The sequence below is a fragment of the Scyliorhinus canicula genome, chromosome 18 (assembly GCF_902713615.1).
Source record: "Scyliorhinus canicula chromosome 18, sScyCan1.1, whole genome shotgun sequence".
Classification (NCBI taxonomy): domain Eukaryota; kingdom Metazoa; phylum Chordata; class Chondrichthyes; order Carcharhiniformes; family Scyliorhinidae; genus Scyliorhinus; species Scyliorhinus canicula.
In genome coordinates, this window is record NC_052163.1 from 65,634,152 (window position 1) to 65,650,498 (window position 16,347).

The following is a 16,347-nucleotide window of genomic DNA, read 5'->3' on the forward strand; positions in this document are numbered from 1 at the left end:
TGGGCGGATGCCTTGGAGAGAGTCAACTCTTCCTCCTCATGTGCGAGGCTTAGTCTCATCCAATTTAAGGTGCTGCACCGGGCCCACATGTCCGGGGCCAGGATGAGTAAGTTCTTTGGGGGTGAGGACAGGTGCACCAGGTGTTCGGGGAGTCCAGCGAATCATGCCCATATGTTCTGGGCATGCCCAGCACTGGAAGAATTCTGGAAGGGGGTGGCGGGGACGGTGTCGAGGGTGGTCGGATCCAGGGTCAAACCAGGGTGGGGACTCGCGATTTTTGGAGTTCCGGTAGAGCCGGGAGTGCAGGAGGCAAAAGAGGCCGGTGTCCTGGCCTTTGCGTCCCTAGTAGCCCATCGAAGGATTCTGCTACAGTGGAAGGATGCAAGGCCCCCAAGTGTGGAGACCTGGATCAGTGACATGGCGGGATTTATAAAACTGGAATGGGTCAAATTTGTCCTGAGAGGATCAATACAAGGGTTCTATAAACGATGGCAGCCTTTTCTGGACTTCCTGGCTCAAAGATAGGTATCTTGGTCAATAGCAGCAGCAACCCGGGGGGGGGGGGGGGGGGGGGGGGGTGTTCCTTATTGTAGTTTCTATTCTGTAACTTTATATTGTGTTAATTTGCGTTGTTGTTAAAATGCTGTGTTTTGCATGGGGGTGGGGTGAATGTTTATGATTGTTAATATTATTGTTATTTTTGGTATTTTACAATGGTGTGTTATTGTTGTATAAATTCAAAATTTTTCAATAAAAACTATTTACAAAAAAAAGGGCTTAGATGGAGTGAAGTTCTTAAAATGTATGGAGGAGAACATCTTAGCTCAATATGTAGAGGGTCCAACAAGGGTCAGTGCAATAGAACATTACAGCGCAGTACAGGTCCTACAGACCTCGATGTTGTGCCGACCTGTGAAACCAATCTAAAGCCCATCTACACTGTTCCCTTATCATCCATATGTTTATCCAATGACCATTTAAATGCTCTTAATGTTGGCGGTCCACTACTGTTGCAGGCAGGGCATTCTACGCCCTTACTACTCTCTGAGTAAAGAACCTACCTCTGACATCTGTCCTATATCTATCTCCCCTCAATTTAAAGCTATGTCCCCTCGTGCTAGCCATCACCATCCGAGGAAAAAGGCTCTCACTGTCTACCCTATCTAATCCTCTGATCATCTTGTATGCCTCAATTAAGTCACCTCTTAACCTTCTTCTCTCTAACGAAAACAGCCTTAAGTCCCTCAGCCTTTCCTCATAAGATCTTCCCTCCATATCAGGCAACATCCTGGTAAATCTCCTCTGCACCCTTCCAATGCTTCCACATCCTTCCTATAATGCGGCGACCAGAACTGCACGCAATACTCCAAATGCAGCCGCACCAGAGTTTTGTACAGCTGCAACATGACCTCATGGATCCGAAACTCAATCCCTCTACCAATAAAAGCTAACACACCGTAAGCCTTCTTAACAACCCTATCAACCTGGGTGGCAACATTCAGGGATCTATGTACATGGACACCGAGATCTCTCTGCTCATCCACACTACCAAGAATCTTACCATTAGCCCAGAACTCTGTATTCCTGTTACTCCTTCCAAAATGAATCACCTCACACTTTTCTGCATTAAACTCCATTTGCCACTTCTCAGCCCAGCTCTCAGCTTATTGTCCCTCTGTAACCTGCAACATCCTTCTGCACTGTCCACAACTCCACCGACTTTAGTGTCATCCGCAAATCTACTCACCCATCCTTCTAAGCCCTCCTCCAGGTCATTTATAAAAATAACAAACAGCAGTGGCCCCAAAACAGACCTTGTGGTACACCACTAGTAACTGAACTCCAGGCTGAAGATTTCCCATCAACCACCACCCTCTGTCTTCTTACAGCTGGCCAATTTCTGATTCAAACTGTTAAATCACCCTGAATCCCATGCCTCTGTATTTTCTGCAATAGCCTACCGTGGGGAACCTTATCAAACGCTTTACTGAAATCCATATACACCACATCAACTGCTGTCCCCTCGTCCACCTGTTTGGTCACCTTCTCAAAGAACTCAATAAGGTTTGTGAGGCAAGACCTACCCTTCACAAAACCGTGTTGACTATCCCTAAACAAATTATTCCTTTCTGGATGATTATAAATCCTATCTCTTATAATCCTTTCCAAGACTTTGCCCACAACAGAAGTAAGGCTCACTGGTCTATAGTTACCGGACCAATGCTGGACCTAATTCTTGGAAATGAAGTTGGACAGGTGGTTGAGGTGTTGATGGGGGAGCATTTTAGCAACCAATCCTGACAAGCAGCATTTTAGTGATAGCGACCACAGCATGGAGCAATTTAAGCTTGTTGTGGACCAACGCTCACTTTATTAATTCTTTTCATACTTTTTGAAAAATAGTTTTATTCGCCATATTTGCATCATTTTCACCATACAAACGAGAAACAAAAATAACCCAAACAATATAAAAATTAAAAGTCTCCCCCAAACCCACATACACCCGTCCCCTCAACAGTCAATGGTAACCAACTCCCGAAAGTGCATGATGAACAAACCAAGTTTGGTGGCAAAGTGAAGGTTATATAAGATTGCAACAGGTTCTTGACCAATCGGGCCAGTGGGCTGATGAATGGCAGATGGAGTTTAATTTGGATAAATGTGAGGTGATTCATTTTGGTCAATCAAATCAGGGCAGGACCTACTCAGTTAATGGTAGGGAGTTGGGGAGAGTTCAAGAACAAAGAGATCTAAGGGTACAGGTTCATAGCTCCTTGAAGGTGGTGTAGCAGGTGGGCAGGGTGGTGAAGAAGGCATTCAGCATGCTAGGTTTTATTGGTCAGAATATTGAATACAGGAGTTGGGACGTCTTGTTGAAGTTGTACAAGACATTGGTAAGACCACACATGGAATACTGCGTTCAGTTCTGGTCACCCTATTATAGGAAGGATATTGGTAAACTAGAAAGAGTGCCGTGATGTGGAGATGTCGCGTTTGACTGGAGCGGGCACAGTAAGAATTCTCACAACACCAGGTTAAAGTCCAACAGCTTTGTTTGGAGTCACTAGCTTTTGGAGCTCAGCTTCTCCATCAGGTGAGTCCGGTAGAAAAAGTGCAGAGGAGATTTACGAGGATGCTACCAGGACTTGAAGGTCTGAGTTATAAGGAGTGGCTGGATAGGCTGGGACTTTTCTCACCTGGAGGGAATGGAGGCTTAGGGATGATCTTACAGAGGTCTATAAAATAATGAGGAGCATAGATATGGTCGATAGTGAACATCTTTTCCCAAAGGGCCGCACGGTAGCATAGTAGTTAGCACAGTTGTTTCACATCTCCAGGATCCCAGGTTCAATTCCCGGCTGGGTCACTGTCTGTGTGGAGTCTGTACATCCTCCCCTGTCTGCGTGGGTTTCCTCCGGCTGCTCCGGTTTCCTCTCACAGTCCAAAGATGTGCGGGTTAGGTGGATTGGCCACGCTAAATTACCCTTAGGGTCCAAAAAATGTTAAGTGGGGGTTACTGGGTTACGGGGATGGGGTAGATACCTGGGCTTCAGTAGGGTGCTCTTTGTAAGGGCCAGTGCAGACTCAATTGGCCGAATGGCCTCCTTCTGCTCTGTAAATTCTATGATTCAAAGGTAGAGGAGTCTGGAACTAGAGGGCATCGGTTTAAAATGAGAAGGGAGAGATACAAAAGAGACCAGAGGGAAAATATTTTCACACAGGTGGTGAGCATCTGGAATGAGCTGCCAGAGGCAATGGTAGAGGCGGGTACAATTAAGTTAGACAGTTACATGGGCAGGGTGGGTATAGAGGGATATGGGCCAAATGCAGGCAAGTGGGACTAGCTTAGTGATAGAAACTGGGCAGCATGGACAAGCTGGGCCGATGCTGTAAACATCTATATCTCTAAACCCCAACAATTGTAGACCCCTCCTTCACCCCCTTCAGCTCAAACTTCACCTTCTCCAGGGTCAAAAGCTCCAACAGGTCCCCCTGCCACGCTGAGGCACAGGGTGACGAGACTGACATTCACTCCAATAGGACCTGCCTGCGAGGCAAAGGCTTAAACATCCGCCCCGCTCCCGCCTGCAACTCGCACCCATGCAAGACCCCTGAGACTGTGCTAAATACCATCTTCCAAAATGTTTCCAGCTTCGGGCAGGACCAAAACATATGAATGTGGTTTTTGGGGCCCCACCCACATCGCCAACAGACTTCCTCCACCCCATCAAACAGCCGACTCATATTTGATTTTGTGAGTGCGCCTTATGTACATCTTTCAACTATATCAGCCACAGCCTTCACACGAGGTCGAGCTATTTACCCTCCGTCGCACCTCACACCACAATCCCTCTTCCATCGCAAACACCCACGTGCGTCCCTCCAGCTCCTCCTCCCACTTTGCCTTAATCCCCTCCATGAACACCCTGTCCTTCTCCAGGATCCTCCCATAGGTCACAAAAACAACCCCCTCTCTCCAGCACTTCCGCTGACAGCACCACCTCCTGCAATGAGGAGGCCAATGCTATTGGGGAAGCCTGGAACACCTTCCTTGTGAAATCCTGAGCCTGCAGAAACCTAAACCCCCCCTGCGCCAATCCATACTTCCCTCTCACCTCTCCAGACTCGCAAATCGCCCCCCAAGAAACATGTCCTTCATTTCCTTGATTCCTCCTCTTGTTCCATCTCCGAAAGCTCACATCCATTCTCCCCGACTCGAACCCATGATTCCCCCTAATCAGCATCCCCCTGACTCGGCCCCCAGTTTAAAACATTGCCTAAACCACTTCCAGATCTTCAAAGCCACCACCGAATACCTTCCTGGAGCCTTCAGATAAGCGCCATTACCAGCGCCCGCAACCCTGACCCTCTACACGAGCCCTCCTCCATCTTAACCTCCCCCTCATTGGTCCAGCCCCACACCTTCTCCCTATTCACCGCCCAGCAGTAGTACAGTACGTTTGGGAGGCCTAGAACCCCCCCCCCCCCCCCTCCCCCGCCTGTCACCCTTTCTGCAAGACCACCCTCCTAATCCTGGCCACCTCCTCCCAACCCCAGATAAACGAGATCAATTTGTCCATCCCCCGAAGAAGGATTTCAGCAGACACTGGCATAAGAACAAGAATCACGGTAACACATTCATTTTAACTACCTGCACCCGGCCCACTAATGACAGAGGGAGGGTATCCAACTTAACAAATCGGCAATCACCCTCCCCATCAAACTAGTCAAATTGTATCTTCGGAGCCCACACCAATCCCAGGCCACCTGCACCCCCAAGTACCTAAAGTGGGTTGCTGCCAAAGAAAATGGCAGCCCCCCCCCCCCCCCCCCAACCTACTTAGGGATGGGAGACCATGAAATACTCATTCTTGCCCAAGTTCAATTAATACCCCGAGAACGTCCTGAAACTTTGAAGCAGCTCCATTATAGTCCCCACCAATGTGCTCGGTTCCGAGATGTGCACAGTAGTTAGCGAAGTTGCTTCACAGCGCCTGGGTCCCAGGTTCGATTCCCGGCTTCTGTCACTGCCGGTGCGGAGTCTGCATGTTCTCCCTGTGTCTGTGTGGGTTTCCTCTGGGTGCTCCGGTTTCCTCCCACAAGTCCCGAAAGATGTGCTTGTTAGATGAACTGGACATTCTGAATTCTCCCTCTGTGTACCCGAACAGGCGCCGTAGTGTGGTGGCTAGGGGATTTTCACAGTAACTTCATTGCAGTGTTAATGTAAGCCTATTTGTGACAATTATAAAGAGTATTATTATTAGGGGTGTTTTTCTAATTGGAAGCCTGCTTCCAGTGAGGTCCCTGGAGTGTTGGGATCTTTGTTGTTTGTATAAATGATTTGTTTGTTGTTTATATGAATGATTTAGACATGAATCGGTGTATAAGGATACTCTATGCTCCACCCCCACTCTCCCCTTCCACAACCCCGAGCTCCTCAGCGCGATAGCCAAGGGCTCTGCAGCCAATGCAAACAGGGGGGACATAGGGCACCCCTGCCTTGTACCCCGGTGCAGTGCAAAGTACCCCAAATTCACAGTTAGTACGAACGCATGCCATTGAATCCTTGTACAACAGCTGTACCCACACCACAAAACTCGGCCCAATTCCAAATCTCTCCAATACTGCCATCAAGTAACCCCACCCTACCCAATCAAACGTCTCCTCTGCGTCCAGTGTGATCACCACCTCCATCTTCTTTCCCTCCGCCAGAGACAGGATCACATTCAGCAATCTCCTCACGTTTTAGAACAGTTTCCTTCCCTTCACGAAGCCTGTCTGGTCCTCCCCAATCACCTACAGGAGACATCCCTCCAACCTTATCACCAGAACCTTTGCCAATATCTTGGCATCTACAATCAGTAGGGATATGGGCCTATATGAAACAAGAGATAAAGCTAAACACAGCCCCCATCCCCTCAGTCCAAGTCCCACTCCCAACTCCATCCCTCACTTCAGTCCCAGTTCTTCGGTCTTAACAAACGCCTCCACCACCTCCACCGTCTCGAAGTAGAAGTCTCTCGCATTGTAAGTCATCCTCAACTTCGCTGGGTAGACCCCGCCAAACCTCACACCTTTACCCCTCCAAAGGCCGCCCACCTTCTCACCAACTCCACTGTCAAGTCCTGGTATAATCAAATACCAACTCCTTTCAACTTCATCTCACACCTTTGCTTCACCAAACTCAGGACCATCTCCTTAACATGGAACTTCTGGAAGCAAATTATAACTGCCCTAGGCGGCTCGTTTGCCCTCGGCTTGGGCCTGAGCGACTGATGAATCCTGTCCAGCTCCTATTGGGAGGGTTCTTCCCCCTCCCCCATCAACTCCACCAACATCTTTGCGAAGTACTCAGTCAGCCTTGTGCCATTCACCCCCTCTCGTAAATTCTGCCGCCTTAACCTGTTCTCCAGGTCCTCCACATTGGCTCTGAGTTCTTTGTTGGCCTCCACCACCCTCCGCAGCTCCTCACCCATCGAGGTGAACTGGTCACTGTGCTGCGATAGAGTCTCCTCCACCCCCTTCAACTTCTCTGTTTGCTCCTGTACTTAGGCCAATGCCTTCGACACAGCTGCCTTCACCATGGTAATCGCCTCCTCCACCATGGTAATTGCCTCCTCCACCATCGCAGCCATCATCTCCTTTCGCAGCACCTCCATGGCTGCCTCTCGAATTGTCCGGCGATGCCCCACCCAGTGATCCAGCCTCCGCCATCTTTCCCGCTGCCAGGCTGACCCGTTCAGTTGACGTTGAACTTTTGCTCGCCCCCTTCTTCCCAGCAGCTTTTTTCTGGGCCTGAGACATTCCCCACCTTCTTATGCTTTCCTGCACCAGCTTGTTCAAAACCTGCCCCTGAAAATGGGCATTAAACTCCAAAAAACAGAGCCTTGAGCAGGAGCCACCCAATGTGTGACTTCCACCTACATGCCACCATCGGAAGTCTCAATTATTTTCTTATTAAAGTATCCACTGAAACTCATAATATCCATTTTTATACTTCCAGCTAGATTTTGCTCATTCTCTAAGTTTTTACTCACTAATCATTTTTCTCATTCTTTGTTGCTTGTTATATCCTGTCATATTTTCTAAGCTGGACAATTGTATGCTTTTTCTTTAATATTGATGCTATCTTGATCCATTGTTCTAATAAACCACCCTGAAAACATTCTATGAACTCCTCATCTACACTATCTTTGCATATCTGATTTTTCCAGTCGATATGTAGATTAAAATCCTCCATAATTATCGGAGTACATTTCTGACAAGCTCCCATTGTCTCTTCCTTCATACTCTGTCCGACCTTGTAGTTATAATTAGAGGGCATGTACAAGTGGCTCATTGTCTTCATCATTTCTAATCTCAGCCCAAACTTACTCCACATCCTGGTTTCCTGAACTTAAGTCATCCCTCTCTAATGTGCTAATACGATCATTAATAAATAGAGCCACCCGTCCACCTTTTCTTAACTTCCTGTCCTTCCTAAATATCCTTCAAAATTCAGGGTCCATCTATGTCATCTGTGAAACTATTTCAAAGAAGTGGCTAATATTTGTGGGATATTGCTTCAATTGAATTGGCTACTGTGTTTCCTACATTATATCAGTGGCTCAGACCTGATCCCTTCACTGAGTAGGGAGTACCAAAGTTACAGAAAACTTGCCAAAATATGATGGTCAGAACTTTCTGGCCATTTACAGCGGTGGGATCTTCCTATCCTGCCAACGATGCACCTTCGCCACGGGTTTCCGGCGGGAAACCCCATTGACAATGGCATGACTGGAAAATCCCGTTGTTGGCCAATGGCAGGCCTTCCCAACCCCCGCAAAGCACACGGCGGGTTGTACTGAAAATCCACCCGAGGTTTGTTTTATTAAATGTTTATCTTAGTTCTTAGTTAACCTGGTTGTAACTTTTCACTGGGATAAGTGGTCTGTCAGACAGTTATTTTTCAGCTGAAGAGACCAGTCTGGGATATTCCCGGAACTGTTCTTTCTCCTCTGCCATAACGTCACCAGATGCGTTCTTTAAAAATTAATTTAGGGGATGTGGGTGTCTCTGGTTAAGCCAGCATTTATTGGCCATCCCTAGGTCCAATTAGGGTGCTGCCTCCTTGAATTACTGCAGTCCCAGAGGTGTAGGTACACCCACAGTGCTGTTTGGGACGGAGTTCCAGGATTGTGACCTGGCAGCAGTGAAGGAACGGCTGATATATTTCCAACTCAGGGTGGTATCCTGAGTGGTATCTGTTGCTCTTGTACTTCTAGATGGTGGTGGTCGTGGGTTTGGAAGGTGCTGCCCAACGAATGAGATCCTGCACTGCATCTTGTAGATGATGCCAGAAATCTTCATTGCAAGTCTAAACCAGTTTTACACTGCATTTCTCTGAGTTATGGTGGCGGAAAGGGAGCAATTCTGAAGACACTCCTGGCTCAGGAGTGACAGCAATGAAGTTGTTTGCCACTCTCTGCACATACTGTATCAATAAAACAATCTCCAGTGCGGTCATAGAGGTCTATAGCACAGGAAATGCGATGAGGTGACGGAGCATCGCGATTTGGCGTCAAACCGGCGCCTGCCCCGATTTTGCTATCAGAAGGTATTTTCCGCCCCAATTTCAACGTCAGCTAACAGAGAATCTCTATAAATGCAAATCTTTCTTTCAATTATTACCTCCTTAATCCACTCGATCGATTGACCCCAATACTCAAATCCCAGTTCTTGCCCCCCCCCCCCCCCCCCCCCCAGGACTAGATCATGGCTACAATTCTCCAGCCTTTCGACAATAGACATTAGAACATTACAGCGCAGTACAGGCCCTTCGGCCCTCGGTGTTGAACCGACCTGTGAAACCACTCTAAAGCCCATCTACACTATTCCCTTATCGTCCATATGTCTATCCAATGACCATTTGAATGCGTTTAGTGTTGGCGAGTCCACTACTGCTGCAGGCAGGGCATTCCACGCCCTTACTACTCTTGGAGTAAAGAACCTACCTCTGACATCTCTCCTGATATCTATCTCCCCTCAATTTAAAGCTATGTCCACTCGTGCTAGCCATCACCATCCGAGGAAAAAGGCTCTCAATGCCCACCCTATCTAATCCTCTGATCATCTTGTATGCCTCAATTAAGTCACCTCTTAACCTTCTTCTCTCTAACGAAAACAGCCTTAAGTCCCTCAGCCTTTCCTCATAAGATCTTCCCTCCATACCAGGCAACATCCTGGTAAATCTCCTCTGCACCCTTCCAATGCTTCCACATCCTTCCTGTAATGCGGCGACCAGAATTGCACACAATACACCAAATGCAGCAGCACCAGAGTTTTGTACAGCTGCAACATGACCTCATGGCTCCAAAACTCAATCCCGCCACCAATGAAAGCTAACACACCGTACGCCTTCTTAACAACCCTCTCAACCTGGGTGGCAACTTTCAGGGATCTATGTACATGGACATCGAGATCTCTCTGCTCATCCACACTACCAAGAATCTTACCATTAGCCCAGTACTCTGTATTCCTGTTACTCCTTCCAAAATGAATCACCTCACACTTTTCTGCATTAAACTCCATTTGCCACCTCTCAGACCAGCTCTGCAGCTTATCTATGTCCCTCTGTAACCTGCAACATCCTTCCGCACGGTCCACAGCTCCACCGACTTTAGTGTCATCTGCAAATTTCTCACACATCCGTCTACGCCCTCCTCCAGGTCATTTATAAAAATGACAAACAGCAGTGGCCCTAAAACAGATCCTTGTGGTACACCACTAGTAACTGAACTCCAGACTGAATATTTCCCCTCAACCACCACCCTGTCTTCTTACAGCTAGCCAAACTGCTAAATCACCCTGAATCCCATGCCTCCGTATTTTCTGCAATAGCCTACCATGGGGAACCTTATCAAACGCTTTATTAAAATCCATATACACCACATCAACTGCTTTCCCCTCATCCACCTGTTTGGTCACCTTCTCAAAGAACTCAATAAGGTTTGTGAGGCACGACCTACCCTTCACAAAACCGTGTTGACTATCCCTAATCAAATTATTCCTTTCTAGATGATTATAAATCCTATCTCTAATAAACCTTTCCAAGACTTTGCCCACAACCGAAGTAAGGCTCACTGGTCTATAGTTACCGGGGTTGTCTCTACTCCCCTTCTTGAACAAGGGGACAACATTTGCTATCCTCCCGCCTTCTGGCACTATTCCTGCAGACAATGATGAAATAAAGATCAAAGCCAAAGGCTCAGCAATCTCCTCCCTAGCTTCCCAGAGAATCCTAGGATAAATCCCATCCGGCCCAGGGGATTTATCTATTTTAACACTTTCCAGAATCGCTAACACCTCCTCTTTATGAACCTCAAGCCCTTCTAGTCTAGTAGCCTGTATCTCAGTATTTTCCACGACAACGTTGTCTTTTTCCTGTGTGAATACTGACGAAAAATATTCATTTAGCACCTCTCCTATCTCCTCGGAGTCCACGCACAACTTCCCACTACTGTCCTTGACTGGCCCTACTCTTACCCTAGTCATTCTTTTATTCCTGACATACCAATAGAAAGCTTTAGGGTTATCCTTGATCCTACCTGCCAAAGACTTCTCATGTCCCCTCCTAGCTCTTCTTAGCTCTCTCCTAGCCAACTTGTAACTCTCGAGCGCCCTAACTGAACCTTCACATCTCATCTTTACATAAGTCTCCTTCTTCCTCTTGACAAGTGATTCAACTACTTTATAAACTACGGTTCCCTCGCTCAACCACTTCCTCCCTGCCTGACAGGTACAGACTTATCAAGGACATGCAGTAGCTGTTCCTTGAACGAGCTCCACATTTCAATTGTGCCCATCCCCTGCAGTTTCCTTCCCCATCCTATGCATCCTAAGTCATGCCTCATCGCATCATAATTGCCTTTTGAATTCTCTTTTCCTGCCGGCAATGCACCCCTGCCCATGGGTTTCTCGGTGGCATGGGTTGGCTTCAATGGGAAATCCCATTGACAAGTGGCGGGAAGAGAGAATCCCGCCACCAGCGAATGGCCCACCAGAGAATCCAGCCCCATCAGTTTATGTTCTTTGTAATACCTTTAACTCCAGTTTTAACCAAATCACAATTCTTAAAACAAAGAATCTATTGATAGGTCCGATCTGCAATAAAAACAGAAAATTGACAGAAATACTCAGCAGGGCGGACAGTATCTGTGGAACGAAAAACATTTCAGGTTAATGACCTTTCATCAGAACTGTCGGAGCCGAATCTGCATCTCCGCTACACTACATGGGGAAAAGGCAGAGGAAGATTTTACACTCATTTGTTTCAATCTTCCAAACACAAGACCGGTTGAATAATTTACATCTGTATTATCCACTCCTTCCAACACCCGACATCTCTGGTTGGTACCTCTTCTTGTTCTTCTCTCATCCAATAAGAGGGAGATTTCTGCCAACGATGCTCACCTTAAGATTCAGAACAAGCTCTGCTGTGTGTCTTTGATTCCTCCTCGGTCAATCGCCATCTCAATGGTAAAGTGCCGGGGAGAAAAGTGCGTAAAATCCAAACATAGTTAGGTTTCAGAAGATTCCAACGTGTTCAATGAGCATCAACAAATGTGTTTTCCCTGTGACTATTGGGCAGATTTGTTTGGAGGGGCTGGAGAATAATCATGCTTTGTTTAATTTGCATGGTGTGTAAATTCATCATACTACCTCATACAGTCATCGGCACAAAGCGATAACTACGCCTTTATTTCCTTTCCTATCCATCTTGATAAGGTATGAAAATTTTGCAGTATCCTTCTCTTCGCTCCCCCAGCCTGTATCTGTTACTTACGACGCATGGGAACATTGCCTTAATCAAAAAACATCCACGCAAGGAAAAACACCAACTCGTTTTCACCAACTTTTTCTTTGGTCTGATTATATGAAAAATCTCCATCCCAATATCAAAACAAACAAATGCAAATAAGCAGAGTTTCCATTTCCTTGATGTAAATGGGGTGCGCACTCTCTCCCTGAATACACACAACCCACTGACATAATTACAGGGAATTTAGGCAGAAGGTGGCAAGATGTTTAGGAATGTCAAATGGACACTGTTGAAGTATAAAGCCATATGCAGCTGCGGCAGGATATTAGCTACTTATTCACTTCCAGTTCCGAAGCAGTCTATTAGACATAAAACATTAACTCCTGCTTATCTCTCTCGCTCTCCACAGGTGCTGACAGACCCACCGCGTTTCCCCAGCACTTCCTGTTTGCATTTGTGGAATAGATTTCCAACAAAAACACAGAAAATACTGGACAATCTCAGCAGGTCTGACAGCATCTGTGGAGAGAGAAGAGAGTTAACAAAGTTTGCAAAGTTTGAAAATATAAAAATAAACACAAAACAACGTGACATTTACACACGACATGATAAAATATATCACATTTATAAAATTTTAAAATACAAGAAATAAATAAAAAGAAAACCGCTCATGTGCTGGGTTATAATAAGGGTTCTACCCTTTCTTTTGAAAGGATAAATTGTGGCCAACTGAGCCACAACTGCACCTTAAGATTGATGCTTGTGGCTCAGAGTAACATGGACTTAGTCCAAATTCCTCCCTGCCCTAGGGAGTACAGTGGTTAGGGTTAGGGTTAGGGTTAGGGTGCAGTGGTTAGCACTGCTACCTGACAGTGTTGAGGACCCGGGTTCGATCCCGGCCCCAGATAACTGTCGGTGTGGTGTGAGCCCATTCTCCCTGTGTCTGCGTGGTTCTCACCCCCACAACCCAAAGATGTGCAGGGTAGGTGGATTGGCCACGCTAAACTGCCCCGTAATTGGAAAAAAAGAATTGGGTACTCTAAATGTTTTTTAAAATTCCGCCCTGCCCACTCATCATTTTGAAGAGAGATTCTGCTAACTCCCCTTGAGGTAATAAAAGTGTGACCATTGTATTGAGGCCTTGGTAACGCTGCTCTCGCATCGCAGCCAGATCCAGTGCCCTTCAGGGATTGAAAGCAGAAGGGGAGAACAGAAAGAGTCCTACTGGATTCTGTGGGCCAGACGTGGAACTTGGGAACTGCCAGCAAAGGTTTGGAATTTTTTCCAAGAATGATGGACAGTTGGAGTTTTTCGGATGTCATCATAGAATTCCTACAGTGCAGGAGGCCATTTGGCACATCGGGTCTACATCAACCGTCTGAAAGAGCAGCCCCGCCCTCTCCCCACCTAACCTTTAGACACCAAGGGGCAATTTTGCATGGCCAATCTACCTAACCTGCACATCTTTGGACTGTGATAGGAAACTGGAGCACCCGGAGGAAACCCGCGTAGACAAGGGGAGACCCGAGATCGGAATCGAACCCGGGTCCCTGGTGCTGTGAGGCAGCAGTTCTAACCACTGTGCCACCCAAGACCGTATTTATTGCCCATCCATTAATTGTCTGGAAAAGTGTTTCACATCCCCCAAACATGAACTAATGCCATCCATGTTGGGGGTGATGATCCCGAATGGCGTAAGATATGGAATTCCAGGATTTTGATCCTGTCTTAACTATTTCTACACAGGGAGAGGAGAAAGCTGATGGGGAGCGTAATACTGAGTTGCTGTCACCCATGCAGCACTGGCCGATTCCAGAACAGCACTAGCAGAGGCCTAGGGGCAAGTTCCTCTCTCCTCCTCCAGTCCAGTTAAGCACTGGGAAACTGAAAAGGGTATAGTTAAGTTGAATTACAGTCTAGGGCACCCAGGATATATTGAGCTCACTCCTTTCTACCTCATACGATGAAAATACTTACATCTCTCGGTGCGCCTCGTTTATCAACAGATCATTTCAGCAAATCCTCAGTAGGATCTGAGTGACAAAAGAAAACACGGCAAAGCCACTCCTCAACTTCCCCATTTTGAAGCTTCTTTTCCGCTCGAGATTGGAGGAAATGAGCCACAGCTAGAACAAATTCAACTTACCTCCGTGTTATGAGTCTGCGATCGCACAGGCCCCTTTGCTCGACAATGCTGTGGCTCAGCTGTAGTCAGCCTGGGCATGTCGCCCCAACCCTTTGTGCATGGTTAAGCAGTGTTTGCACTTTTGGTGTTGTCTCGGTGATCACCATGTACAAGTATAGACGCAGAGGAAGTGCTGTAAGGGGGCTCAGGAAATGAGAGCAAACCACAGTGATTCTCAAGATGTTTACTCATTCAGAGACACCAATACTCAGTAAATGGAATAGAAACTGCAAGATGACAAAAGACCAAGTTTGCTTTTCATTATTACTTATTTAATCATTCTGGGGATGTGGACATCACTCGCAAAGCCAGCATTTGTTACCCATCCCTAATTGCTCTTGAGCAAGTGATGGTGATCCACCTTCTTCAACCACTGCAGTCCATGGAAGGGAATTTCAGGATTTCTTGTGAGTTAGAGAGGAACTTGCAGGTGGTGGTGTTCCCAGGCATCTGTGCTCTTGTCCTAGATGACAGAAGAAGGTGCTGCAAAAGACACCTTGGCGGGTTACTAGAATGCATCTTATAGATGGTACACACTGCTGCTACTGTGCATCGGTGATGGAGGGAGTGAATGATTCAGCTACTGGATGGGGTTTTCTTGAATACTTTTGCATTCCTTGAGTGTTGTCGGTAATTTCTTTATACAATGATTTGTGGAGTTGTTGATAAATCATAGTAATCAATCTCTACTAATTAGTCTACAACAGACCAAGGCATGACTGTTCCTCTTGCTTTAAATTAGTTTTTAAAATAATTATGTTGTTTTGCATTGGAGGCGTCAGTCATGGCTCAAATGGTATTCTCACCTTGGGGTCATAAAGTTGTGGGTCCGGACTTCCGGTTGCAGTGATGCTGAGCTAAGCCACACGTTCGGTAGCTCCCGCTATTTTTGGTTTTTCGGGCTCTTTTAAGGGCCCGTAGCGGTGTTGGTTGGACTTTTCCCGGTGTGGGAACACATCCACTGCGCTTATCTGCCGGTGGATAGACTGGACCAGGAGTGGAGCGGTCAAAAAATCGGCTTTGGAGCAGAGAAAGGTGCAAGGCAGGAAAAACAAGATGGCGGTGGGCGGGGAACCGGCAGCGTGGCAGCAGTGGGCGCAGGAGCAGCTCCATCGCTGCTTTAGAGAGCTGAAGGCTGAGATCCTGGAACCGTTTAAGGCCTCGCTGGACAAGCTCATGGCGACTCAGACGGCTCAGGGTGCGGAGATCCGAGAGCTACAGCAAAAGGCCCCAGAGAGCGAGGACAAACTCCTGGGCCTGGCAGTGAAGGTGGAGTCACAAGAGGTGCTTCACAAGAAATGGCTAGCGAGGATGGAGGAGATGGAGAACCGGTCCCATCGGAAGAACCTGCGGATTCTGGGCCTCCCGGAGGGGCTGGAAGGTTCGGATTTGGGGGCCTACATTGCTGTGATGCTGAACACGTTGGTGGGCGTGGGGTCGTTCCAAGGACCCTTGGAGCTGGAGGGGGCCCATCGAGTGCTGTTGAGGAAGCCCAGGCCGAACGAGCCACCAAGGGCGGTGCTGGTCCGTTTTCACTGCTTCGTTGACCGTGAGTGTGTGCTGAGATGGGCGAAGAAGGAAAGGAGCAGCCAGTGGGAGAATGCAGAGATCAGGATCTATCAGGACTGGAGCGCGGAGGTGGAGAAGAGAAGGGCTGGTTTCAATTGGGCGAAGGGAGTGCTTCACAGGAAGGGGGTGAAGTTTGGCCTGCTACAGCCGGCTCGCCTCTGGGTCACTTACAAGGACCGCCAGCTCTACTTTGATTCTCTGGAGGAGGCCTGGGCCTTCGTCCAGGCAGAGATGTTGGACTCGAACTGAGGACTGGGGGGCTGGGGAATGATGTACATAGTCTGGAGGCTCT

At 47.4% G+C, this 16,347-nt stretch overlaps 1 protein-coding gene across 4 annotated transcripts in view; it reads right to left on the reverse strand.

The window, feature by feature from the left end:
• The window catches only part of pik3cg (phosphatidylinositol-4,5-bisphosphate 3-kinase, catalytic subunit gamma), a 77,600-nt gene extending 62,936 nt beyond the window's left edge, over positions 1 to 14,664 (reverse strand). Inside the window, exons 1-3 of one of the 4 annotated variants that reach the window (XM_038777740.1) lie at positions 14,448 to 14,550; positions 14,279 to 14,334; positions 11,953 to 12,011 (exon numbers count right to left, since the gene is read on the reverse strand). Coding sequence is in view for 1 of the 4 variants with exons in the window: in XM_038777739.1 (XP_038633667.1) it covers positions 14,448 to 14,525 (78 nt within the window). In the remaining 3 variants the exon portion in view is untranslated. Of the gene's footprint in view, positions 1 to 11,952; positions 12,012 to 14,278 lie in introns of all 4 variants that reach the window. The other 3 variants (XM_038777741.1, XM_038777739.1, XM_038777742.1) reach the window with 3 other exon arrangements.
• Positions 14,665 to 16,347: the final 1,683 nt, after the last annotated feature.